Genomic DNA, 27918 nt, shown 5'->3' with positions numbered 1-27918 from the left:
AGCACAGAGCCCGACACGGGGCTCAAACTCACGAACCGAGAGATCATGACCTGAGCTGAAGTCGGACGCTCAACCGACTGAGCCACCCAGGTGCCCCTAACTATTTCATAATCTTAAAGAAAATGTTTAAGTGAAGAGAAACATTCATTCCCATTACATACATGCTCTTCTGTGTAAAATCCTTTCTAATATTTGCCCAAATCAAACATGCTGCCCACAGTTTAACTCTGACATCTATTTTTGGAGAGTCCTTTTTCCCTTTAACTACTACATCATAAAATGTTACCATGTTTCTTCCCAATTTTCAAAATTATCGTTTTAATAGACAATTTATCGTGTCCGTAATTTATCAAACTATTCTTCCAGTGTTGACCATTTGACTTTTATTTTAGTTTTATTTGACAAATATATTTGCTTTTATGGAACACAGCAGTGAATATCTTATACATGAGGATATTTTTGCATCTCTACATCAGTGCCTCAACATATTTTTCTAACACTTCTAAGTCAAAGGACAGGAATAATTTCAGGTCTGTCTATGCACTGAAATACCACTCTTCAAAAGGCTTATGTCCAGGGTGCCTGGGGGGCTCGGTGGGTTAAGCGGCCAACTTCGGCTCAGGTCACCATCTCATGGGTGGGTTCAAGCCCTGCGTCGGGCTCTGTGCTGACAGCTCAGAGCCTGGAACCTGCTTCAGATTCTGTGTTTCCTTCTCTCCCTGCCCCTCCCTCACTCATGCTCTGTCTCTATCAAAAATGAATACACGTTAAAAAAAATTTTTTAAAGGCTTATGTCCATTTACATTTCCACCTGCAGCCTCAGATCACATCTGTTTCACCACAATCTTGCACATCTGGGTGTTAATCTTTACCTTCTGGTTTTCCTTTCAATATTTTAGTTGATATTAAATATAGAAAGGTTGATTTTTGACACATTCCCGCTACAGATATGTCTAAAGCAATCACAAAAAGCACACAGCCCCATCTAAGAATATTTCATTAGGTTCTTCCCCTCCCCATAACAGGAAATTTCTACATTGATTTTTCTGATTCTATATGAAGGTAATAAATGTTTACTGTAAAATAATGTAGACAATAAATAGCATGAAGAAAAAAGCAAATATTATATAATTCCATCGGCTAAAATAACCACTGTTACAATTTTGTTGTATATCTTTATAGCGATTTTCCTTATAGATATCAACACAAACTGATTTCATTACATTACCCTATGAAAGTAGCATCGTGCACACTTACATAACCTACTTTTTACCACTTCACAATTTATGGGTATCTTCCGCAAGTCAACAAATAGTCGTCTATGTTACTAATTTCAATGGCTCCACATTCTTTGGTCCCAGCACAATAAAAAGTGTGTGCTGATCTATATGCAATGTCATTTTGCTGCTTTCAGATGGATATTTTGCCTTTCTATGGAAATCACAGATTTATAAAGGTGCGTTCGCTATTTGTATTACTAGTTCCCTGTTAGTTCTGCTGCCCACTCTTCTCTTTAAGAGCTCTGCTCTTGGGGCGCCTGGGTGGCGCAGTCGGTTAAGCGTCCGACTTCAGCCAGGTCACGATCTCGCGGTCCGTGAGTTCGAGCCCCGCGTCAGGCTCTGGGCTGGTGGCTCAGAGCCTGGAGCCTGTTTCCGATTCTGTGTCTCCCTCTCTCTCTGCCCCTCCCCAATTCATGCTCTGTCTCTCTCTGTCCCAAAAATAAATAAAAACGTTGAAAAAAAAAAATTTAAGAGCTCTGCTCTTTTCTCATTGATTGGCAAGAGCTTTCTGTATATGAGGAGTGTTAACTCCTTACTGTGTAAATCAGGACAACAATATCACCTCTTGCGGCGGGGGGGGGGGGGGGGAGAGGGGGGTGGCAAGGGACTTGCAAAGATGAAATCATCTAAGGTGTGACAAGTGCCTAGAACAAAGTTGATCTACAGTACATGTTAAAGCTCGTCTCCTTTCCTCCCTCTGTAACCAAAGTGGAGATACAGGTCAATGAAAAGATACTGACACGTACACAGGTATTGGTCAATTCATTTTGTCAGTGATTTCTTGGATGATTATTCAGAATGCTTCCCCCAGACTTCTGAAATCCTAGTTCAAGGCGCAGCTCTCCTGTGGTGCTAAGAGCTGCATTCTTCTTCTTATTATTACGCTGTGATATTGGGGGGGGGTTTCACTCACCTTCATCTCCACCTGTCCACAGGAAGCATGATGGAGCCAGGGACACAGAGTGGCTTTACCACTATGTACCAGCTTTGTAGCTGGCACTTGTTACGCATCATTTCATCCTTACAGCCCCCTGGCAGGTGTTATTTCTTATCCCCACTTCACAGATGAGGAAGCTAGGGCACACCCTTGCAATCAGCAGTCAGAAAATAATTCCAAAGCCCCTGCACTGACTACGGTGGCCAGGCTGCCTGCCTGCCTGCCTGTAGAGTGGGGACCCAGCTCGTGGCTTCTTCGGGGCATTCGGGGCCACCACGGGCTTTCACAAAGTAACTGCTCAACAGATGGAGATTAAAGCAGCACACATCCCTAATTCAGAAGCGGAGCTAGACGAAGAAAGGCCAAATCCTTCTTTAAAAACCTCAAGTGAATAACAACCTAGCATTTCCACTCCTAGGTATATACCCAACAGAAATTACAAATATGTTCACGAAAAAAAAGAAAGGAAGAAAGAAAGAAGACAGACAGACAATAACAGCATTAGCCCAAATCAACAAATAATCCCAATATCCATAAACAGCAAAATGAGTAAAGCAAGAGGTAAGTCATGCCATGAAAGCTCTATGGCAATAAGAATTAACAAACTACAACTAAGTACAACATGGATAAATCTCAAAAACACACTGAGCAAAGCAGCCGTATGAAAGAGCACCTGCTGTATGATTCCATTTATATGGAGCTCAGAACTGAACCCTGGGGGCGGGGGAAATGGGGCTTGGTGGGCAGAGGGTATTCTGGGAAGCTGTGCAATTATAAATCATGCATTTGTTTCCTTGTGTATTTTATTTTTAGGTTGAATTCAATGAAATTCTTGCTTTTGTAGGTCAAAACAGTCAAATATCAGCCACTGCATATGGTTCGAACTAACACTTTCATAAAAATGTTTTTAAAACCCTTCGGAAAAGGAGAAAAGAAATGTCTCCCAGTGACTGGCAGACTGCCTACTTTTCTGAAAACCAACCTAAATGCTCCTCCTACGGATTCTGACCCTGTTTCTTGCTCCTTTGTCTGCAGTGGAGACCGAATCACAACTAGTCTCTCACCTCTGTAGGACAGTTTTTCAGTCACATATTGAAAGCTGGTGATGCGGCCATCCCTGGGCTCAAGACTCCCAGATTCTCTGTGCCTCCTGCTCGTCCATCCCGGGACATCTCCAAGTCCCTCTACACCTTTGTGCCTTTGGTTAATGATGGCACAGGCGGGTATGGTTCTGTGTCAGTCCACCTCCGCGCTGTAAACCGGTGCTTCTGATTCATCCACAGGTTATATTTACTAAAGAAACAAGTATTACTATGATGATTTTCATATTTAAGAACACTATCATAGGAAAATAGAGGGAGGTATGGTGCTTTTATGAGCCTTGTGTGGGTCATAAAAGGCATCATCTTTATAACTAATTGAGATAACTTTGTCTACAAGTTATGAAACTAATGATCTCCTTTTCGTCGTGTTATAAGCATTTATCTCCCTGTGGCAGAACATCATCAATTCTCAGAATTCTGGTTTCAGCAGACTCACTTTACAGTGGCAAATACTATTTCAAGCAGAAGGCTGCTCCATTTATCAGATGACAAGGCAGAAGCCTCCCCAGGGAGGGAAGAGATGCTCACCGCACTCCACCCACCCCGACTGGGGGTGGACAGGGCCCCAGGAGGGTGTCTGACGGAAAACTCCCTGCGCAGGGCTTCGGACACTGGGTGTCGGAAGAAAATGATAGGAATGCAGCATTTTCCTTTCACATGGTCCAATGCAGTTATGCTAATGCCCCTTCGGATTTGATGTCCTAAAATCACTGTTGTAAATGGCCAGCAATGTAAGTCACATATGAGAAACGACAGTACTGGGACCACCCGTCCATTAGACAGCGAGCCAGCCACGCTGCTCTATGGGGGTACGGCTCACTGAATGAGCTCATTCACGAGCTCAAGTTACATACTTGCCTCACGGGGACTAAAAGGAATCATGCAAAATGTATTTAAAGAAGTTTACTAGTTTATAGAAATCCCGTAGTAAATCATTTGTAATCAGAGTATTGTTAGCTACCTATAGCGTTTCTATTTAGCGTACATTATGGATTCATCTTAACAAAAGGACAATGGTAATAACATTTCCATTTACTGAGCACCCATGATGAGCTGAATACTCTCTCATTTAATACTCCCAAGCCTTACGTTCATGGGTACTGCTATTTTTTCTGTGGAACAGAGGGAGAAACAAGGATCTAAGCTGGATAAATACTTTCCCCAAAGGCTCATGCAACTAATAAGTGTCAAAATCTGGATTCAAGCCTCAGCAACCAATGCCAAAGGCCATGGTCCTGACCACTGTGCTACACTGCTATTCTCAGACACCAACTATACGTAACAGAGATTCATAAGAGTGGGGAGAAGGCATCTCATTTTTGTTCCATGTACTGTAGGTGCTTAAAGCACCTTATCTCCTAGGGCGCCTGGGTGGCTCAGTCGGTTAAGCGTCCAACTTCGACTCAGGTCATGATCTCATGATCTCACAGTTTGTGGATTCCAGCCCCGCATCAGCCTCTGTGCTGACAGCTCGGAACCTGGGGCCTGCTTCAGATTCTTTGTCTCTCTCCCTGTCCCTCCCCCGCTCACACACTCTCTCAAAAATAAATGAGTAAACATTAAAAAAAAAATTTTTTTTTAAAGACAGGGGTTATAAAAAAAAAAAAAGCATCTTATCTACTAACATCCAATGAGGTAAGTATTGTTCTTCTTTCCCACATGAAGAAATCGAGGTTCGGAGATTTTAGGCAACTTGCTGGTTAGTGGCAGAGCTAAAATCCAAACATAGACCTGTCTAGCTCCAAAGTCCATAGTCTTTCATCATACCACTTTGCCTCAAATGACTTTGTTTCTAGAGAGCAAGCAAAATTATTCCAAGTGTATTAGCCAGATGGAACAGACTTGTGCTTCAGTAGCTAATCAATCCCTAAAATCGCCATTAACGCAAAAAGTTTCCTTCTGGCCCACAAAGTCCACTGCCAATGCTATGACTCTCCAGGGAAGCTGTCTCTCTGCTTCCGTGGAGAAGTTCTGCCGTCTCAACACACAGCTGCATGCTCGTCCCCAACAGAGGAGGACGATGACAGGCCACTAAAGGCCACTAAATTTACGCTGCCCCAACCGGAGCTCACCACCTGTCAAACACCCACGTTCCATATGGCCCCACCTGATGGCAGGAGTTGGGGAAGGGTAGTCTGTGCAGCCGGAAAAGAACCAGAGGAGACCCTCCAGCACAAGAAGGCGTAGGCTGCACGTCAGTAGTCCCCAAATGTGGTGGACAGAAGGCGCACCTGTTGAAAAATGCAGATTCCCAGGGCTCCCTTCCATATGTTGATTCAGTGAAGTCTGAGCTGGGCCCCAGGAAAGTCTGATGCACGTGGTCGGCAAACCTTTAAGGAAGCTTCATTCTGCACTGAGGCAGATCGCCCTGGGGTCTATGTGGCCATCAGAAATCGATCGCAATCTGGTGAGCACTCAAGAGGCACAGACCGCGCTGGTGGCAAGGCCTGGCTGGGAATATAGACAAAGCAAAGAAGACGATGACACAGTGCCGGCCCCCACAATCCAACAGCTGGCAGTATGGAGCCAGCCACGGAGACAGCTGACCGCAACCCAGGCCCCCAGAGCGCACACACCGTGGGGCACAGCAGCTGGGTACTGTCACTTACAAACGTAAACAGGGCCTACGTGCCCGAGGGAGCTGTCATTTTCCACCACCAGGCAAGTGTCTTACCATGATGCTTTTTTGTTTCAAATCTCCCGGGGCTCCCCAGTTACTGCTTATAAAGGAATGTCCACGCTTCCCAGCAGGGCACTGAGACCACCCACATTGCTGTCCCAGACTCACTTCCTGCCCCTCCTACCAGCCAACTCCAGACCCACACTCTATGCTGAGGCCACGCCCAGAGACCTGATCCCCATCCAAAATGTGCCTCCAGACCTCTAGGCCTTTGCTCCAGGCCACTCTGTCCACAGGAATGTCCTCGGGCCTGCTGCTGGATACTCAAGACTCAGGTGAGGTGCCAGTTCTGGGCAGCCTTCCCTGGCACCTGTCCCCACCTTCCCATCCCTCCCGGGGCTAATTAACCCCTCCTCAGTAAACTGAGCGCTTTGCTCCAACTACCACAACTGTCCTTGGCCTCGAGCCCCGGACAGGACTCTTCAGGGTAATACTGCAAGATACGTTAGTTTCCGTCACTACTCCAAAAATCCTACCTGACAGCTAGTGCCCTCAGGCAAATCACCTGGACCAGCAAAGGTGCCAAGTTTCCCTGTGTCTGTTTGGAATGATACCAACCAGAGTGCACCAACGAAGGGGAAGGAAAAGAACTCGTACAGTGCTGGCCCCTAGAAGGTGCCAAATAAGCATCTGTCACCTGGATGGATGATAAAAACGTTGGGAGGAAAAACTTCCAAAGCAAGCGATTACACTGGGGAAAATCACTAGTGGTCCACTGTGTGCTTGCTCGGCCAACCTGTGAGCTCCCAGGAGGCCCCCCCAGCCTTCTTCAAACACCCTCCCCACCCCACCCCTCCCCGCACCCAGTACAGGTCTCCTGCACAGGAAGTGCTCCAAGAAAGACACAGGATTGATCTGAATTGAGGCAAATGTCATCCACTCGCTGAGCAACCCACAGCTCCCAGAGGGACATCCCAGACAGGGGGCCACTCAGAGCGGGTAGTGGAGAGAGGGACTGAGGACCCCAGGGAACCTGGGCTCACAGGTGAAACAGGTAGATCGCCTTCCCCCTCCACCGGCATTTCTGATTGTTGTCTTATTTCCAGAGCCCTTTCTGCAACGCTATAAAGAAAGGGTTTTCCGGATGAACTGATGTCCTGGAGGCAAGGGCCAAAAGGTGCAAGAGAGAGTATACACACCCTCCAGTTCTTTAATCTACCAATTAGGTTCTGACCTGCAAGTTTCTCTCCCCACACCTCACCCTCTGGGCTCCAGAGACTAAGGGAGACCCTGCAAAGTCTGTAACATATCCTAATCCCGTCTCTTAGGGCATGGGACCCATAACTACCACCCCATGCCCTTTGAAATGTCATCCTAAGAGTCTGCTCTGAGAACCAGAGTGACGCCTCTTCCCACACATCATTCTACGCCATTCATTTGCTTCTCCGGAGACAATAGGTCACGGTAAGGGGATCGCTTCTAGGATGCAGTCACTTTTGCTCTAGTTTCCAAAGTCTGGTGCCTGACACATTCTATCTCAGCGGCTGATGGCTGTGGGACGTGGGGTTCAGTTGCCTGTTCAGATCCAGATTATACCTCCTGCTACCTGAGTGTCCTCAGGCCAGCTACTTACCCTGTCTAAATCTTGGTTTCTTTGTTTGAATGTCTTATGCACAGTAAACCCTTGAGAGCCGCGCACCGGCTGTTATTTTTCCTGAAGCAGTATAGTGAGGTGACTGAGAGTCCAGATGACGCAGAAGGACCATCTAGATTTGGATCCAGGGCTTCCCATATTCGCTCTGTGACTTGGGCGGTTCCTTAACCTGTCTTTGCTTCGGCCTCTTCATGCGTGAACACAAATGCCAACATACCCGCTTCGTGGAGTGTGTGTAAGGGTTAAATCTGTGTGATCATCTTCATTACTGCCTGGCACGTAATAAACCTTCAATAAATGGCACTTACTGTACTGGTGACAGCAGTAAAAGTGGAGGTAATATACTACCAACAGTGCAACACTGGCTGCGAGGCTGTTGACTGACCACCTTGTATCCACACTGCGTTTGCTCACCGAGGTCCGGTGCTGGCTTTGCAGGTACACACAAGCTCACAGAATCTGCGGAGCCTTGGGTGGCAGGAAAATGGAGGAAGCCCACTGAAGCTCCTCCTCTCTGCTCTGCCCACACTCCATAAGTAAGAGCAAAGGGGCCTCCGGGCAAGCTTCAGAGCACTAAATGCAGCCTCAAAGCCACACATTGTACTTTGATTTTTCCTAAACACTGGGCTCCTCTAACCATTTCATTCCCTGTTCGGTTAAGCTTTCTGTGCCAGCCCTGATTTGTGTTACTCGTTACTAATTTTCTTCCCGGTGGTTTGAACTTCTTGGTCAGGGCTGCCCAAAGGACATTGCACATCTCTTGGATGGTCTATGGGGGGTGCCTGGAGGGCATGCTCTTGGGATCCTGAATCGCCAAACCTCAGCACTAAACCTGGCCTAGAGACAGAGAAGTGGTTCCCTAAGTAGAAAGGAAAAGCATATAACCCTACAACCTCAAGGTCCAAAACTGCATTTCATTAGCACTCACTTCAAGTCTACAGGAGCATGTGGGCCTCAGGCAGTGGGGTCTTGCTCTCACTCAGAGAAAATGTAATCACAGAACAGGTGCATCTACAGGTGACGTCCTCCCAGAGGCACAAGTTTGCAAAGAAGCAAGGTGTCTCCCCTCCCCCCAAAAAGATTATTCTCTTATCCTGAGAAATAGGGTACATACAACGAGCAGAAGCAGGTGATGACTTTTATCAGCTACACTGGACCCAGCTGCAGAGAAAGTGGATGCAGCTTGCCCAGAAGGATTTTCTCAACCCACTCTGCTACGGAGACCACCACCTTCACGAGCACAGGTGGGTACAAACCACTGAAATCTTGCCATCAGACCAGCGCTGGAGAAAGGAAGAACAAACCTTCCCCCAAAATCCAGCCTCTGTTATCCCACCAGAAGCTTATCTAAGAAAACAAAGGGTCATCTGTATCTATGTGCGCCTAGCCTGTCCTTCCGGAAGTCGTTATCTCTGCCTGATGATAACAGCATCTGAACATCCAAGATTCCCACCCAGGCAGTCTCACACCGATACCAAAGCTGGTCTTTGCAGGTAAAAGAGCCACAAGTTGGATCCACTGTACTGGTTCCAACTGACAGAAAATCAGGGAATCACCCCAAAACACCATCAGTGCCCAAATGTTTCCCTTTGAGTAACGGCAGATCCCCCATTAATTAATACAAAGGGGAACTTTGGAGAAAAGAATATAAAACTGCCTGATTTTTACATAACGTTCCTTGAGGAAGCAAAAAAGCACATAAAGCAGTAATTATCACATTTTCAAAGCCACTGCACAGAGCGTCATATATCTGTAAACATCTCATAAATGTTTTGGGGGCTATCTGAAATCTGAAAACAATATAAATATTTGCATACCGTTGGACCCTTTCATTATCTGACAATTTCCAGCAACAATCAAACCAGGCAGCCTACCAGCCTACCTCACTTTATTTCAGCATTACGCACACTCACATTTACCAAACAAACGTCTGGTAAATCCTGTGCACTGAACGCTATTTTATCATTTCTATCATATAATAATATAATGGAACTAGCCTATCTGCCAATCAGATCTGGCCCCATCTGATCACACAGCAATCTCTACTTTTAATATATGTTCCAAAGGTAGAAAGATGGAGTAAGAGAAGGGAAAAGTGTTTTTTTGTTTTTCCAAATGCATCAAAACCCAACTGAAGTTCTTCTAATTCCTTCTTCGTGCTGAATAACAGCAGTGTTTAGTCAGAAGCTGGGAGAGGGGGCTTGCCTGCATCTGGGGGAACTCATCACCCTTTATGATGGTGTGAATCAATACTCTGGATGAATTTAATCCCTAGTAAAGAAAAACATGCAAGAAAGGGTCTTTCTTTCCATGTGTATACCCTGGGCTGCACGAAACAGAAGTCAACTCACAGCCTCCCACCTGCCATCAATGACTCCAGGCTGGGGCAGAAATCCAGAGAGGGGCCTCCTGTTTGGAATGGCTGCATGCATGGGCTTTTCAAAAGAACCTGGCAAGTCCAGAAAGTTCATGCAACTTTAATATTTCAAATGTGTCAGAAAACAGTCATGGGCGGAGGGGCAAAGAGAACCTGACCAGCTAACGTAGGGTCAAGTGCAGGTGCCGTCGCCTGCCTGGCAAGAGGTCATAGGGGGCTGTGGAGTGGGTCTGAGCTGGTGTGAAAGGCTCGGATCTGAAAGGCAGAGACGGCGACAGCTCTCTGCCGCTTGGGCCTCGGGGGCCGGCGGGTAGCGGGTCCCTGAGGCGCCCTGGGGTTCAGACATCTCTAAAAGAGCCTGCGCCCGGAGCCCCCTCCTCTTTCCAAGATCGCTATTTCCAGGTACCAGCCGCTCGGAGCCACCAGAGGCATTTCGCTGCTATCCCCATTAGCGCCCGCCCGCACCCTAAGCGGACAAGGGCTCCGCACTGAGCTCGGGGCGTACGGATCCCGTACCTCGGGCTGCGGCCCCCGACTTCCCCAGCCTCCGCAGCAACAGTTTTCCAGCCAGAGAAGTACCGCAAACGTCTCCTGGGGGAAACGCTCACCTGAACCCCGGTCGCCAAAGCCAGGGCCAGGGCCACGGAAGGAGATCCAGCCTGGCCCTGCGCACGGCGATGGGAGATGGGCCAGGAGGAAGGACTGCAAACGTCGGGCTCAGAAGATCGCACAGAAAGAGAAACTTCCCGAGTGCGCGAGCGAGGTTGCGCTCCGGCTTCCAGGGGTGCAACCTGAGTCCCCGGGCAGCTGGTGCGCAGCCGGCGACAAGCGCAGGCGAGGGGGCCCGAGCGGCGGCCGGTCCCGCTCCCTGGCGCGATGGGGGTGGCGGGAGCGAGTCTTCGTCCGGCGTACGTGGGTCCCTCCGCGCCCAGGGTCCCTGGAAGGGGACCAGGACGGTCCCGTAGGACACATCCCGGGCACTGGGCGGGGAGGAGACCTCGAATCCAGGCCCCGAAGGGACGCGGTGGCGCAAACAAAGTTGGGGCGCAGACACGCTCGGTCCGTGGGTCCCCGCGTCCGCGCGCCCCCGCCCGCGGCGCACCACTACTTACACGAACACTCCGAAGAGCAGGGCCCGGACCCCGATCTCGATGGCCAGCTCCCGCATGGTGCGGCCGGAGCAGCTCCCGGGGCGGCGGCGGCGGCTGGTGCTCTCGGCGGCTCCCGCAGCTCGACCGGCGCCGGCTCGCCAGACCCGGGGCGGCGAGGGAGGCGCGCTCCAGGCCGCGGGCGGGGGCGGGAGGCGGGCGCCGGGCGGGGGCGGGCGGGCGCTGGGGAGGGCTCGGCCCGAACCTCCCGCCGCGGGGCCCGGGGGCTCGCGGACGCCGCGCCCGCCGCTCCCCGCCCCGCGGCCCCGCGCCGAGCCGGGGGCGCCCTGGGGACTCCCCGCGCCCTGGCGCCGAGCGCCGCCTCCGCGCCCTGGCCCGGGGAGGGGAGGGGAAGCCCGGGGAAGCCCCGCCGCCGCGGCCGCCGCCGCCTCCCCTGCGCGCTCCCCGGCTCCCCCGCCAGTGGGCGGCCCCTGCGCTCGGCTCCCGGGGCAGCGCGCTCGCTGGGTCTCCGCCTGCGGCTGCTCTGCGGCTCCGGGCTCGGCCTCCGACTCCCGCTGGCCGGCCTCGGGCTCCCGGCGCACGCACGCACGTGGGCAGGTGGCGGAGACGCGCCGGGGGATTCTCAGGCCCAGGCAGCCCCGGCAACCTCTGCTCCTGCGGAGCCCCGCACCCTCCCTCCCGCTTTTTTGCTCTCCCTACCCCTTGCCAACCTGAAATTCTTCCCTTTATTGTCTATAAAGTTGCCCCCGCCCCCTTCCCACCACCCACCCCGAGAGCCCTAGTAGGCTTCGTTTTGCGCTCAGGAACCGCCAGCCAGGCTCCGGAGTCCTGGCACACGGACTGAGGGCAAAGGTGAGCCTGGCTCTTCACCCACCCACCAGCGCCAGGCAGCCCCTGGGGTGGGCTTCCTCCGACCCCCACCCTCAGCAGCTTTGGGACTGCAGCGCTGTGAAAAGCGAAAAGGACAGGCCCTTGGGGTCAGCCATGAGCCCCTGGGGCAGTAAGACCAGGAGTGTCATCCTTAGGGTTCACAGTCAAAGGCCAGACCTTCACCACTGGCTGCTGGCCTGGGGGTCATGACCTCAAGCCAGAGCCCAGAGGGGATTTGGCTTTGCTTTTCCCATCCCCAGTCAGGACTGCGAGTATTTCCTTTAGCTTTATTAACTTAAGCCAAATGGACATTCAAGATACAAAGCTCACACTAACCATTAGTTTGTCCCTGGGGAGACCAGATCTCGTGGGTTTTAGGAGATCCAGCCAGGATTTTATGAGTATGAGAAATGGATTAGAGGGTAGTCCCTGGGAATGAGGAACCATATCTCAATTTTGGACAAAGGGGGAGTAGGTGGAGAGAAGAGCTTTGGAGGAGGGCTTTGGCACCAGCAAAGGACAAACAGACCCTGCCTCCAAGGGGACACATGACAGACCCGAGATACCTAAGCCCAGACATCTCAGGGTCTAGGGACAGAGAGGCAGACAGAGGAAGAACAATCCTAGCTCTGTGTGGAAGAGGCTTCACATCAAAACCACAGGCAGTGGGGTGCCTGGGTGACTCAGTCAACGGTTAAGCATCTGACTCTTGATTTTGGCTCAGGTCATGATCTCACAGTTTTGAGATCGAGCCCCATGGCAGCACAGAGCCTGCCTGAGACACACTCTCTCTCTCTCTCTTTCCATCTCTCTCTCTCTCTCTCTGTCTCAAAATAAATAAAAATAAATTTTTAAAAAACCCACAGAGGAATCAAATTCCTCTGATTTGCCCATCTCTGTACACCCAATGCCTGGCACACTGTGCTTGATGAGTTTTTGGCAAATTAATGAATGGACTATGTATCTCAGTTGGTATGTGGGCTGTCAGGTGTGGTGGAAAGGGAAGAACTTGGGGGAAAGAGGTATGGTTCTGTCTCCTCTGTGTCTTGGGCCTTGAACACAACTGGATTCACGCAGGTTGGCCAAGTGGTATAGGAGATCCTATAGTCAACCCAATGAATTCTAATGACCCAGATCTGAGACTGGCAGGTGGCCATATTCCAGGAAGGGACACTAACAAGAGCCCATGTTATTAAAATATCCCTTGTTGGGGCGCCTGGGTGGCTCAGTCGGTTAAGCATCCGACTTTGGCTCAGGTCACGATCTCACGGTCCGTGAGTTCGAGCCCCGCGTCGGGCTCTGGGCTGATGGCTCAGAGCCTGGAGCCTGCTTCCGATTCTGTGTCTCCCTCTCTCTCTGCCCCTCCCCCGTTCATGCTTGGTCTCTCTCTGTCTCAAAAATAAATAAACGTTAAAAAATTTTTTTAAAAATAAATAAATAAAATAAAAAAATAAAATATCCCTTGTTATAAGCACCATCTGAGTGCAGCCTGTGCAAAGCCGTGTGCTAGGTGTTAGGATTCATAACCTGGATAATTATGGGAAGGATGGGGAGCCAAAGAGTCGTGAAGAAACATCAAGAAGCCATGCAAAGCAGTCTTAGTAAATCCAAAGTAGTGCTTCAGAAAACTGGATCAGTCAGAGGTCAGAAGTTCAAGTCATTCCTTTGGTCTGGGATGGCCAGGGACTAGCCTTGTAGAGGACAGTTGGTTCTTGTAAGGCAGAGTAGGAAGACACAAAGGGAGGAAATTCTGGGTGAAGGTAAGAGGGTAGATGCAGAAGGTTGGAAGAGGTTTGGAGGGCACAGTCGGTCCACCTTCCTGGAAGAGCAAAACCAAGCGTAGGTTCGTGGCAGAGAACTAGTTCTAATATCCCTGCCCACCAGAGTCTGTTACCAAGATTACAGAATTAGAACCTTTGTGCCACAATGTGTTTATCATTTTTGCTTGTATTAGAGATGCCTTGGGAGGGAGTTTGAAAGGGCATGTGATCTCATTGCTGTAGTCATTAAGAAGTGACTCTGAAACACATCTAAAGAGCTGCCCAGTTCAACTTCCTGTCTGATTGCCTGAATCTATTCTCTTGGTTCTTCTTCTCTCTGTTCTGTCTGCACTGTATTGGCTTCAGTCTCAGGTTCCTGGTAGTTGCAAGTTGGCTGCAAGAATCCCAGCTTTGCAGGCTCTCAGAGTCAAATCTGGCGGGAACGACCTTGATCTCGATCCCAGAGCTCCCAGCCAAAGTGTCATTGAATGTCAGTGGCACTGCCGGACATGAATCCATCACTGTGGCCAGGGAATCCTGATGGACTGACTGTCTCAAGCCTGGGTCGCATGCTTGATCCCTAAGCAGGGAATGAAACCTTCACCCAAAGCCCCACAAATAGGGGCTGATACTTTGGAGTAGGGAAATTGTTTGATGTGTAGCAAACAAACAAGGGCCAGGACACCCCCAGGCAGACTGAAGACAACTGGCATGTACTCCACCCCCCACCACCGAATTCTTGTCTACGCCCAAGGTCTTTCAACCAGTGAATGAGTTCTGCTGGGCGCTCCCTGGTAAGACAGCACCGCTTTGTCAACACAAATTTGCAAGACTTTACACAAAGCTGTGATGTCACCCAAGGCTTGCCCTTTGCTATCCAGGCTCTTCCCCTCTTCCTTCTTTACTCCGGTCAGCAAGCCTGTCATCTGCCCTAATGATGTCCCTTTTCATTTACCAGATTTGGCTTCCAGGGAAAGCTCTAGCCTTCTTTACTGTATAAACCTGGATCAGGATATTTTGTGGGCTCTCTCTCATGGAAGAGTTTCTAATTTAAGGGAGGTCACTCTTGAAGGGCAGGCGGGTTCTCTTCCCAGTGAAAGGGGACTGAAGAGGACATTCTTGGTGTCCCAAATCCCACAGAGCAGACAGCCACTTCCACGGGTGTGGAGGTGGTTAGCTCCAGAAGCGGTGCAACTGTAAACACGTGCCAAATAACAGAGCTCTCCAGAAGTGCCGTATTGCTACCCCAGCAGATAAATGAATTGACGAGGGAGTGAAGAAATAAAAGCAGGGTAGATAAAGCACTCCAGCCAGATCACCCAGGTGTCCAACTCGGCAGCTCCCACCGGGTCTTTGTAAGACTCCTGTGGAATGTGACGCGTTCCCCAGGGAAGGAATGAGGGGTCAGAGCTTCAGCAAGCTCAGAGACTTGAGCAGTCGCTAGAGTCTCACCCAGTCATCAGAAATGACATAAACGTGTCCATCCCTTGTGGAGACATATTGAGCACCATAGCTGTAATGCGCGAGACTGATCTTTGAAAACTCACATCAGAATGTAAACACTCAAATGACTGCAGCTTCCCCCAGTGCTTCTGTGGTTGCACACATTTTCCAAGTGCCACTCTGGGAAAATCTCTCATATTTTATGCCAAGCTTATGAGCATGCCAAGAAAGTCCCCGTCATCCCTCCATAATCATGCCTCTGCTGTTGGATATTTTTTTGATCCTCAGACAGCATTGTACAGTATGGTGATCCCATATTGACCAGACTTTCAGCTATTTCCGAAAACCAAAGCCACCTTTGGAGAACGGAACTTTGCAACGATTTCTTATAATCTCATTTCCAAAAGTTACACGTTGTATCTCAATGACACCCATCTAAGTGCTCTAAGAGCGTCACCTGGCAACAGGCGGCCAGCATGGTGACCCTTAACCTCCGAGACCCACACATTCAGGCTTTCCACCGTGATTGCCTGGTACAAACTTGCTGATGTGCATAAAACACCAAAATCCAAGAGAAATTTCAAGAGAGGTCATCAAGTTCAGCCTTGTCCATGAATGTCTTCCTAAATAGTTAATAAGTATCTGTCTTCTTGAACACCTCCAGGGATGTGGAACTCACTGCTCATTCCATTTTTGGAGAGATTTGTTGTTGTTGTTGTTGTTGTTGTTGTTTAAGGAGAAACAGGTTTGTCTGTAGCCTATATCCCTAGGTCCAAGTTGTGTTTTATGGGCCACAGAGTATATTTAATGCCTATTCTTCTACATTATAACAGTCCTTTAGTTATTCTGTGACTGGAAAGAAATGGAGACATGGAGACGGAGTGGGATGAGGGAGGGAAAGAGAGAGACAGAAAGAGAGAGAAGCTTCTCTTTTCCCAACTAAGCATTCTCGGTTCTTTCACCTTTTCAAGTTGTAGTATTTATAAGACCTTTGAGGATATATCACTATAGATAACACACTGAAGTACATTAAGCCAAATTCTACCCAATAAAAAACAACTTTCCTGATTCTGGGAAAAGTATAAAGTACATTGAACATGATTTAACCCCTTCATGTCTTTAGACTAGCTGTTATTCCATCCAAGGAGGAAAACGTATGAATTTATGACATTTTCAGGAAAATAAAAATGTTCTTTTACTTCTTAGAAGAGGATTTAAGCTAGGAACTTTCTTTTCCCTGCAGGACTTTGTCTATTATGTTCAAATTCATCATGTGAAAAGTCAGAATATCGCTACCTTTACTTCATCCAAAGAGAAATCTTTGTGCGGGGGCCACCAGCAGGATTCTCACTGGCGTAGATGCTGTGGCACAAGTGAGAATCCCGGAATATTCGTGCAAGAAAACAAATTGAAGATGAAGAAACCTATGTACTCAGTGCATAGCTGCTGCTTCTCTCTTGCTCATCAGAAGTCCAGGGCCTTGCCAAGACCCCAGGAGTCAGGGGCAGGGCCAGGGGCAGGACCAGAACTCAAGTCCCTGACTCACAGTCCTGTGCCCTTCTGATGACACCTGCCTGCATCCTGGATGAAATCATATTGTGGTTTTGATTTCCGGTTTTTTGATGGCTCATGATGTTGAACATCTCTTCGTGTATGTCTGGGCCATTCTGCCACCTTCTTTTGTAAAGTACCTGTGCGTGTCTGTTGCCTATTTTTAAACTTGGGTTCTTCCTTTTGATTATTGATTTGAAGCAATTTTTAATATAGGCTGAATATTAGTCCCTCGTTAGTTATACATGTTACAAGTATCTTCTCTCCATCTGTGCCTAAACTGTGCATTTTCTTAGCAGTACCTTTCGAAGAGTGCACATTATTAGTTTTGACAGAGACCCGCTTATCAATTTCCTCTTTTATGGTTATTCCTTTTGTACCCAAAGAAATCTTTGCCTATTCCACATCTGTGAAGATTTTCTCCTACGTTCTCCTCCAGAAGCTTTATAATACTGCCTTTTATATTTAGATCTATATTCTATCTCAAATTAATTTTTGCACGTGCCAAGGAGCAGGGGCTGAGGTTCTTTTTCCCCTTAGGCTATCTGGTTGTTCCAGCATTGTTTGTACAGAATACTATCTTTGCGCATTGAATTGCCTTGGCAGCTTTGTCAAGAACTGATGATTTGTGTGGGCCCCCTCGGTTCTTTTCATTTTCATTTTCTCCATGTCTTCTATCTCCTTGGGGTCTTTGCTCTGTGCTAGCCAAGCCCAAGGGACGTGTGCAAATGCTCATAGCAGATTGATTCACAATAACCCAACACTGAGAACAACCCAAATGTTCATTAACAGGAGAATGGATAAATCGTGGCATGTTCACGTGAGGGAATATTCATGATTCAATAAAAAGGAAGGGGCTACTGATCCATGCAAACACACGAGTAAGTCTCAAAAGCATAATTTTGAGCAGAAGAAACCAGACATAAGAGAGAGAGCATACCATAGGATTCCATTTATATGAGCTTCTAGAATAGGTGGTTCTATTCTCCACCTGGTGGTTACCTCTGGGTAGAGGCAAGAAAGAGGCACAAGGGAACTTTCTGAGCTATTACAAACATTCTATACTTAACCGAAATGCTGGACACGTGGGTGCACACAACTGCCAGTATCCATCCAACTGTATGCTTTAAGTCCGTGTACTTATTTAATCGTGGGTACGTTACAGCCCAGTTGTTTTGTTTTGTTTTGTTTTGTTTTGTTTTGTTTTAAGTGGAAGACCAAAGAAAAACAACAGGTCACAGGATGTGGAGGAAATTCTCCGTGGGAACCCTCAAGCAAACCATGCCAACCCCTTCATTTGTCCAAGTGTGCTGCCTGCCATGGGGTCAGACGCACTCAGCAAACCCCGCAAAGGTTGTGTCTCGAAGACCCAAACGGAAATGTCACTTCTAGGAAATCTCTGGAAGCTGCTCAAATGCTCCTTGCAAGGAGGCACTCAGATAACAGTAAAAGTTGTTTCCTCCCCACCGCTGATCGGATCGGACCAGTGAGCTCACTACTCCCCCGGCATTCTTTGGGGAAAACTCCTCATTTATTTTCAAACTCTTAGCCCCCAGAGCCGGAAATCCTCGTCCTGGTATCTTCCCGTGCTGGCCGCCTTTCTACCTTCAGAGGAGGGCACGGACAGCACAGCTCCACCACCGTCTTCTCTGGTCTGGGGAATCCACCTGTCCACCTCATTGGTCCTTTTCCCACAACGCCACCTCTGCTTTGTCACTGCTGCAGAAATATGCGCCAATGGAAAGAAAAATGTTCTCTAAATACCCAGGTGCTCCAGGTCATTAACTACTATCCTGGGAAGGGAGTCAGTCGCAGGGCTCACTCCGCAAGGGCCAGCGGAAGAGGTGCCTGCACGGGATGACGGGGCAGGCAGGCAGGGCCTCTGACCCTTATCAGCCCTTGCTGAGGGCTGTCATTTCAGGTTCCAGCTTAATTCGTGCAGCAATGAAGTTTTGTCCTCTTCAAAGATCCCCTTTGGAAGAGCAAAGTCTCCCAGGTGAACTCACACATTAGGCTATTTGTGAACAAAGATGTCTTCTTTTTCATCTGTCAGTCTGCTATTTACAGCACACTGCCCCTGCCCCTTACACCGACTCCTTTGATCCTCAGCATGAGCTTATGGGGAACAGAATGTTTTGGGGTTGTTGTTATTGTTGTTGTTATATCCACCCTTCTTTTTTGGGAAGATAAAGCTCAGACAGTTCCATGGCTCACCCAGACCATCTAGATGGTAAGGCACAGAGTAGAAGCAAAGGGCCTCTTCCAATTAAAGTCCAGTGCCCTTCCTGGCATGACACGCCCCTGGCCTGCCCTCTCCGGGGATTGATTGACCGCTAGGAGAGCAGACGTGGAACCCAGGACCCGTGCCTGGGGAAGGGAGGAAGGGTGCCCGGGGTGGAGTATTGGGGCATGAGTAGTAGGGGTTGATGATAGGAAGGAAGGGGCGATGAAGCCCACCTCACCTTCACCTTCCCCACAGGTTGGCATATCTGTTCTCAGAGAACCTTGCATATGCCAGGTACTCAGAACATGCTTGTAGCTGAAACTACATCAAGTCTTCAAGGTCAGCAGGTGCATCAATTATGATTCCTCTAACAGCAATTGGTAGAAAACCCCACTCAAGTTGACCTGGATGATGGTATCCAGAGGGGAATTCTGGAATCAGGCTCAGCTTGATCAAGAACTCAAACAACGTATGAAGCCTCGATGTCTTTGGCGCTAGCACTCAATGCTACATTTCTATTGCTTTCATGCTCAGATTCTTCTTCGTGTGCAAATTGACTGATAGCTCCAACTTACAGCCTCTCAGTTTCACGTTCAACAGAGATAAAAGAGAAACTGTGTGTGTGTGTGTGTGTGTGTGTGTGTGTGTGTGTGTGCAATTCAATAGCTCCTGTAAAAATCCTGACATTTGCTCTGATCAGACCAGTATAGGTCATGTGACCATTGTGGCTGAGGATTTGGGGTATAATTATGCTGACTGGGATCACTCTGGGTCATAGACCCATCTCTCAAACCAAGAGGATTGAGAATGGAAAAGGATTAATGCCCTAAACTAAAGTCAGTTACTTTGGGTGCACAGATATTGGGAAGACAAATACCATATGCCCACCACACAAGACGCCAGCCACATGGATCTCACTAGAAGATAATCACTATTACTAAGGGACCGTTTTTTACATTTGCTGCTATGTCCCCTTGAAAAATACCTGGCCCAGAGTAGCTACTCAGTAAATATTAGTATTTGTCGTATGAACAAATGAGTGAATGAAACGTTAAGCATTGGGGGAATCTGCTAACAATGGTATTACGTGATTTTGTCTTGCTCGTCTCTTCCTTCATCCAAACAAGATTTTAGGAAACAGTTGGGTCCACAACTACATCCAGCAGCTATACCTGTCTCACCTGTCTCAAAGCCCATTTGCCACTTGAGCTTAAAGGAGACAACACGTTATTGTCTAGCATGGTATAGGTGACATTGATGAGTTTTACAAGTTAGCATATGTATATATATACATATATATACATATACATACATATATATGTATGCATATTGCATTTTGGAACTTAGCTTCTAAAAACAGTCTTCCCGCTCTTCAATCCCCCCCAAAGAGATTAGAAGAGTCTACTGCAGGTGGATAATGTGTTTGGAACAGCGATGGATAGATAAACATAGGCCATGACCCAGTGGCCCCAGACAACTCTCTGCCTGTGACCACAGCACAGGCATCAGGATTTCCAGAGCTATTGCCCTATATATGTACAGTCTTTTCAGACATGGAACATAAAACTATCTCCGTCCTGAGAACAAAGGTTGCCTTATCTGCCTTTCTACTAACTTCTCCAGATGTGACTCCCAAAGCTATAAAGTTCCCTAAAAATGCTGGGATTTTAGTGGGTACGTGAAACTCCCACAAATTGTTTGCCAAGTGTGGGGTATATGTTTATTTTTCTATAAGGGTACATAATTTTTACCTGACTCTCAGAAAGCTGGCATCTCACCATTACACAGATCCTGAGGATTAAGTTGAAATGGAGGAAAGCAGAAGTAAGATTTGGGCAAATCAGGCACCACTGCCATTGTATGATGTCCCGAGGCAAGCTTTGGCTACTACCACTAACACTTGGACTCCCCAGTTACATGGGCCACTACCTTCCTGGTTTTACTTAAGGCAGCTTGATTGGGATTTTTTTTCTGTCATTGAGACCTGACTGAATCCTTATATGTAATATGTCAATCACAGGGTGTTTACCAAATATCTGCCACGTGCCAAACACCATTGAGGGATATGTGGGGGACACAGAAGGTATAGAGGCTACGAGGGTTTAGTTAGGAAAGCAAGATCACCCCTCACAAAGCAAGAAGCTGATGACTAAAGTGCTGCATTAAATGGTACACACTGGGGAAAATAGTTGAAAGTGGCCATTCTGTCTGTCCACCCCCCAGCCATAGAATAAAATTCCATTCCAGAATGACTCCATCCCTCCTTGGCCTCTAGTGATCATGTGGACGACCAGGAGTTGTCAGCACACGACAGTAGGAGAGAGTGGTGTCGCCGGGACAAAGCTGGCCCCTTCCCATTTTACCTGAACCTCATCTCCTCATTCAATTCACAGGTCTGTTGTATAACTTTCCAGGACATGAGATGTTCTGACACTTGAGTAATAAGTGATATTCACAAGATGTTTTCCCCGTCTCTATGCAAAGGGTGCTAATGAAAATGGGTGCCATATCTCCCCTCTTCCCAACCTTTGTCCAAGTAGTAAGATGATAGTCCTCCCTCTCTTTTAAGTTAAATTACATCATTAGATATAAACACCAACAACTCTTTAATCTATGCAGGGAAAAGCAATATGGAGATGCCCACAACCCAGAAGGTTTTCTTTGATCTTGTCCTAGTAAGTTGAAGCAGGTCTATAAAGGTCCCAGCTGTCCCAGCAGGAAGGGTAGACAAATATCACTGTAACCACCAAAGGTCATCTCTAAAGGAGGGCCCTTGGGGAATGGGTGGCCAGGTGAGCAGACCAGCCACTGGTCACTAACAGAAACACCTCACAGGGGGTGTACCTACACCAGCAAAAACTGCCCTGTTGTTTTTATTGTAAACACTTACAGTTCCAAAGAACTATTGGTAATAGATAAAAAATAGAGGAAACTGGACCTCTGTGGGAGACAGACACTATACATCTGACACATGGAATGGTTTGTTTTTTAAAAATGGAAACATCATTGTACACAATTCTTTACCAGTATTTGCCAACGCCTACCAGCGTTATGTAGACAGAAAGACACTCTGTTCCCAGGAGAGAAAGTCCCTCACCTTAGCCTTTTGTCACCTGTGCCATTAGGAGCAGTTAATAAACTCATGGAGTGAAGGAGGAAGAGCATACCCTTTGCAATTAGGCTCACTGGGGATGTAGTTTTGATGAAATCTTTGGAATGGGACAGACCTGGGTTTGAACCTCAGCTCTGCCCCTCCTTTGCTGTGTGACCTTGGGCAAGTGACCTAACCTGTCTGTGCTACAGCCTTTAGAAAATGGTGATGGTAGGGGCGCCTGGGTGGCTCGGTCGGTTAAGCGTCTGACTTCGGCTCAGGTCATGACCTCACAGTTTATGAGTTCAAGCCCCGCATTGGGCTCTGTGCTGACAGCTTAGAGCCTGAAGCCTACTTTGGATTCTGTGTCTCCCTCTCTCTCTCTGACCCTCTCCCACTCATACTCTGTCTCTGTCTGTCTCTCTCTCAAGAATAAACATTTAAAAAAATTCAAAAAAAAAAAAAAAAAAAAAAGAAAATGGTGATGGTAATTATAGCCGCCTCGTGGAGCATTTGGGGGGCCCAGTGAGATGAACCATGTGGGTGCAGAGTGGCGTGGATGGCACGTGGCCTCTGGGAAAATCTGCAGGTATTGCAGACTGAAGGTCAGGGAGGGGCTGCGTGCCGGAATGTGGGGGGTTGAAACCTGGCTCTGCTTCAGGGGCTGTAGTCAAATGGGTATTGTTTTCAAATATGTTTTAACCACTTCAAAAGCCGTAATAAAGAAGAACATACACCTGCCTGGGTGACATACTAAATCTTAACACATCTAAGACTGCCAGTGCGCGAACAGGTACAGGCACATAAGCTCATTTTTGTGCAAACTTTAGGGGAAAAAAACCCTATCTCCCATCTCTGCATAGGCCTGACCCTCGCGTGAAGGTGGCCGCGATTAGGAGTGCTGCCCTCCGTGCTGGTCGTTTTACAGATTCTGGGCTCTGTACATTCCTTTGCATCAAATGCACAAGCGAGGACACCACTGTTGGCCCAGTGCATGCCCTTGTCACTTTGAAGCAGTCTGCTGTGCAGCGACAGGTGAACGTATGGGCCTTCACACCACACAAACTGGGCAGCCGTCCCATCGAGAGAACACTGGGTGCTGGTGGTAGGTTTCTATTTTTCCAAAAGCTTCTATGGCTTCTTGCTTGACTAAGATTTCTGCGATGGAAGTGGTGCTGGTCCTAAAGCTTGGGAGCTTCCAGGGTGACACCTGAAACTGGCCCCTATACACAGAGGGCTGGGAGAGACAGAAAGAAGAGGCAGGCCACTCCAGGTTGATGGGTGGCAGGTGTAATGAACAAAGGAACTTACATACGGGCTTGTCTTGGCTGCAGGAAGATGAGCAGATCTCCAGACCTGCCCGTCAGGATCTTAAGAGTTTATATAGAGGCCTGAACTGGGTTCAGGCACATATGCTGTTTCTCTCAAGGCTGTGTTCTTGAGAATGGATCCCGCTGTGAGGATGGCAGTCAGATCGTGCATTCCAAGGACAGGCGAGGGGGTGAGGAGCCTTCTAGGTCCAGCTCTTGGGAGAGCCTGAGGTCACGTCCTCTCGACGACCTTCCCCAACAAGTGGTTGTTAGCTCTTGGTAATGACTCAGTTCTGAAAACAAGTACTGCCCATCTCATGCTTCTGGAAGTTTAACTGAAGAATATGTACTGCGATTGCACAGTGAGATCTTCAAATTAACTATGTACCTGTGTGAAAATAGAATTTTGTCTTTTCCATGCAATCCGAACAACACAGGGTGAAAATGGGAAGCTGGGAGGAACACGAGGCAGCACCTACTGGTCGTAATGCTTGGTCTGGGGTCCTCCAGAGGCCAACCCAAGACAACGGTCTGAGGACTTGTAGTTTATTTAGGAAGTGATCCCAGGAGGCCCTGCAGGAGAAGTGAGGACATGGGACAGAACGGGAAGGACAGCCAATACAAGGGTGTCATCAAGCAGGTGACATTGTGGACAGTCCCACTGGGGAACAAGGAGAGCCCATCTCAGTCACCCCCACCCCAACCGCAGCTGGGAGCCAGGGTTCTACTGTCTGTCAGTTGTTGAGCATCACTCCTGGGACACCGAGGGGATGCTTCTGGGAACTTCTGGCCTTCTCTGAGCTCCAGCCAAGCAGGGGGCGATGACCAGAGAAAGCCCTCAGCACAAAGTTGCAGGTGTCTGCAGCTGGAAGGTGGGAGATGGTTATATAAGATGTGATGGGTATGCAGGGGTGTGGGCGGGGCCAGGACGGTACCTGCTCCCCACCTCCTCCACTGATTTTAATAACAGTTCTGGGTGCCACACACTTTGCCCACGACACCTCGTGTGATCGTCACACCAGCCTCATCCCCATTTTACAGATGAAAAAACCGGCTCCAAGAGGTTGAATGACTAGCCCCATGAGGCTGTCCAATGGACCATAGATAGACCCCGCACCTGAACCCAGAGCTACCAGACTTCAAGTCTCTGCCCTTGTTGCTTCACCAAATGTCAGTCTTCTTCATTCCCATGTACAAGGCTAACTAACCGGTTACTCTGTTTTTTTAATCCCATGGCAGATTAGACGAAGAAAATGCCAGAGATACGCAGCAGCCGCGTGTCCACGCTCAGGGACGGCAGGTGCAACCTCTCTGTGGCACCGCTCCGCCTACTGAGGAAGGTCCAACAAAGATAATGGCACAAAGCTTACATTGTGCTCAGCGCTTCCTCTTTTCAAAGGAACATAAGCATGTAATGTGGTTTCTGAAAGACTTCCAACAAGCTTCGTGAGCGATGTCCAGGTTTGCTCTCTGGAAGAGTCTATTTCAATGATCTGGATTATCCACGCCCTGGCAGAGCTGGGGAAACGAGGTCTTAGGTTGCTCTCGTTCCGGAAGCTCTAAGTCAGCTGGATGAGCGGAACCCATACAAAGCAATGTCTGGGGGGCTGAGGCGATCCCTTTGGGAGGAAGGCTCTTTTGGCCTCTTGGATTAGCCAAGCCCCACACCAGGCAGAGGGCTGCATGGATAGGCCTTCAGCATCTCAGCTGCAGAGACAGGCTGCTTTTAGGGAGAGGCTGCAAGATGAGATTGAATCAAGGCAAGAGAAGGTACCTCCTTTTATCTTCAAAGCCCTTTTCAAAACCTGAATTCCAAAACAGCCCAGCCTCCTGGGAAGTGCTGTCTAGGGGGGGCTTTTGTCTGTGTGTTTAAAGGGAAGAATGAGGCCCAGGCACCCTAAGGGGCCAAAACCAGAAGGAAAATAATTTTTGAAAGCAGGTCCTCTGGGCTGACCACCCACCACTGCTCCAGAGAGTTCTACAACTTTGAAAACCTGCCCTTCAAAGGGGATAGGTTGACGACCATTCCCTTCCATCACAGCCTTGAAAACAGGAGGCACAGAATGCTATGGTTCTCATCCGATTTCTTGCTCCTTCAGATTAATTAGCATTTGGGAGGGGAAAATCCCTACCTGTTGCTCAGAAACAAGTCCCACCTCTGTGATGCAGGTCAAGCTACCTAGTGACTCTCATCTCTAAAACATTATAAATCTGTCAGACAGCAAGCAGCGTATGCCTCCCTCTTGCACTTCATATAAAATTTCCCAGAAGTTGTCTTCCACTCCGCCATGGTTTCGCTGTGAGTATATACCGTAAGCAAAGCAAATGCAACACACAGACAAGGAGTGACATTTAATGCAAAAGAGTGATGCCCACCCTATTATGGTCTCCACCCCCATTATTATTATTTTCTGTGGTTTCAAGTCATGTGATGGATTCTTTTTCTCACGTGCTAGAATTTTTAGATATCATTCAATTGAAAAAAACATCACCATTGACATGATTTGTTAACTGTCTCCTTGTGGGGGAGAAGGTGTGAGTTTCTAACATGATGGACTTCATGAGAAGATGTGGCCTCAAGAAAAATTATGAAGAGCTTGGCTTGGGATGCTGGAAGTTTAGCCATGTGCTCAGCCCATCTCCTGCCAAGTGTCTCTCAAACAACAGACAGTCCCTTGCCAGCTCTGGATATCAGACCAGACTTAGTAGAGGGAGGTGGAAGAGGGTCATTGCTTTTTATTATTCAAATCCCCTGCTATCTGGGAATAGCCCTGTGCTTAACTCGTTGAAACTACACCGTATATAATCATTGTGTCAGGTAACATCTTCTTTCATTGAGATATAAATGTCCGTAAACTTAAGTGTAGAAGCATATGGAAATTGTCGTGTGCTTACCTCATTGAAATGACACTATATATGATCCATCTTGCAAGTAAAATCTTCTTTCATTAAGATATACATATTTATAAACATATGTGTAGAAAGATTTGGGACAGCCCTGTGCTTAACTCATTAAAACTACATTAAGTATAAAAAACTAAAAACAAAAAAATAAAATCCACTGCCGGAAGACTTTACATCTTCCGGAGCAGCACTATTTGCAATAACCAAAAGGTGAAGGGAACCAAGTGTCCACACAGGGATGAATGGATAGAACACGCACCATGGGGTATTACGCAGCCTTCAAAAGAAGGAAATACACACACCACAGCATGGATGGACCTTGAGGGCACAAAGCTACCTGAAATAAGCCAACACAAAAGGATAAGTGTTATCTGATTCCACTCAGATGAGTGAATGAATGGTGGTTGCCAGAGGGGTGCCTGGGTGGCTCAGTCGTTAAGTGGCTGACTTCAGATCATGATCTCATAGCTTGTGAGTTCAAGCCCTGTGTGGGGCTCTGTGCTGGCAGCTCAGAGCCTGGAGCCTGCTTAGGATTCTGTGTCTCCCTCTGTCTCTGCCCCTCCCCTGCTTGTGCTCTGTCCCTCTATCAAAAATAAATAAGCATAAAAAATTTTTTTTAAATAATAAGGAATGGTGGTTTCCAGGGACTTAGGGGTGAGGGAAAGGAAGTCAGTGTTTAATGGGTGTGGAGTTTCAGTTTGGGGAGATGAAAAGGTTCTGGAGCGGATAATGTGATGGTTGTACAACAGTGTGAATATACTCAATGCCACAAAACAGTACACTTAAATAGAATCTAAGTAGTAAATTTTGTGTAATTTTAATTTTACCACAGTAAAAAAAAAAAAAAAAAAATCCCCTGCGGGAACAACTTCCTGTCTTAATGCCTTTACATCAGCCAAAGAACCAAGCACAACAATGATTCACAGCATCTCCCAAAACTCATCTTGTTTATCTTTCAGATTCTTATTTGCACTCATTTGCATTCTAATTTGCATACTCACCTCCTCTTTTCTGTGGCCCACAGGTGTCCTTCTTGGCCACTGACTTTTTCTAAGTTGGAAACACCACAGAGCAGACTTTGCACTAGATGTAAGAAGTTAGAGGGGGAAATCAAAACGAAAACTGGGTCATGATATTCCAACACTGTAGGCTTCCTAATTGAAAAATTTGGCATAGAAACTCATTGGGTTGAACTTCTTAATACTGAATAATAAAAGCTCTGATTTGAAAGATTTTAGGCACATGTAACTTTCTGCTAATAACCAAAGAGCAATTTAATTGAATTCAATTTAATTGAACAGGCCAATCAGACAAAGGTACAATGTTTTGGAGCTCTCTACACACGATACATTCATTCTTTGTTTTGATGTCATCACTCTTATCTGTTTGCAGTGTTTTTTCACTTTCTTCCTTTCAAAGGGGTCTTTTGTGCCAGCAAAGAATTACACAGAAGATTCTAAAACAATAAAAACAAAGGAATAGCTCCCTTTTAAAAAGAGACAGAAGCAAGATTTTCGAAAGTGTGTTCCATGAAGTACCTATATCAGAATCACTAATACGCTTATTAAAGATGCAAATGCCCTACACGATCAGAATTTCTAGGAAAGCTGGCCCTGGATCTGCTTTTTTTTTTTTTTTTTAATTAAACAAGCCCCCTCAATAACTGGATAACTCAATAACTCAGT

The 27918-nt window shown here is 47.6% G+C and overlaps 1 protein-coding gene across 1 annotated transcript in view; it reads right to left on the bottom strand.

Annotated features, from left to right (window-relative positions):
- Positions 1–11139, bottom strand: part of PLPP4 (phospholipid phosphatase 4) — a 115131-nt gene extending 103992 nt beyond the window's left edge. Inside the window, exon 1 of the mRNA XM_047072742.1 lies at positions 11084–11139. Coding sequence (XP_046928698.1) covers positions 11084–11139 — 56 coding nt within the window. The remainder of the gene's footprint in view (positions 1–11083) is intronic.
- Positions 11140–27918: the final 16779 nt, after the last annotated feature.

Source organism: Lynx rufus, unplaced genomic scaffold (assembly GCF_022079265.1).
Source record: "Lynx rufus isolate CCGP_SWC_20201006 ecotype Redwood Valley unplaced genomic scaffold, mLynRuf1.p SCAF_11, whole genome shotgun sequence".
In the NCBI taxonomy this organism is placed as follows: Eukaryota; Metazoa; Chordata; class Mammalia; order Carnivora; family Felidae; genus Lynx; species Lynx rufus.
This window is presented reverse-complemented; position numbering and strand designations above follow the sequence as displayed.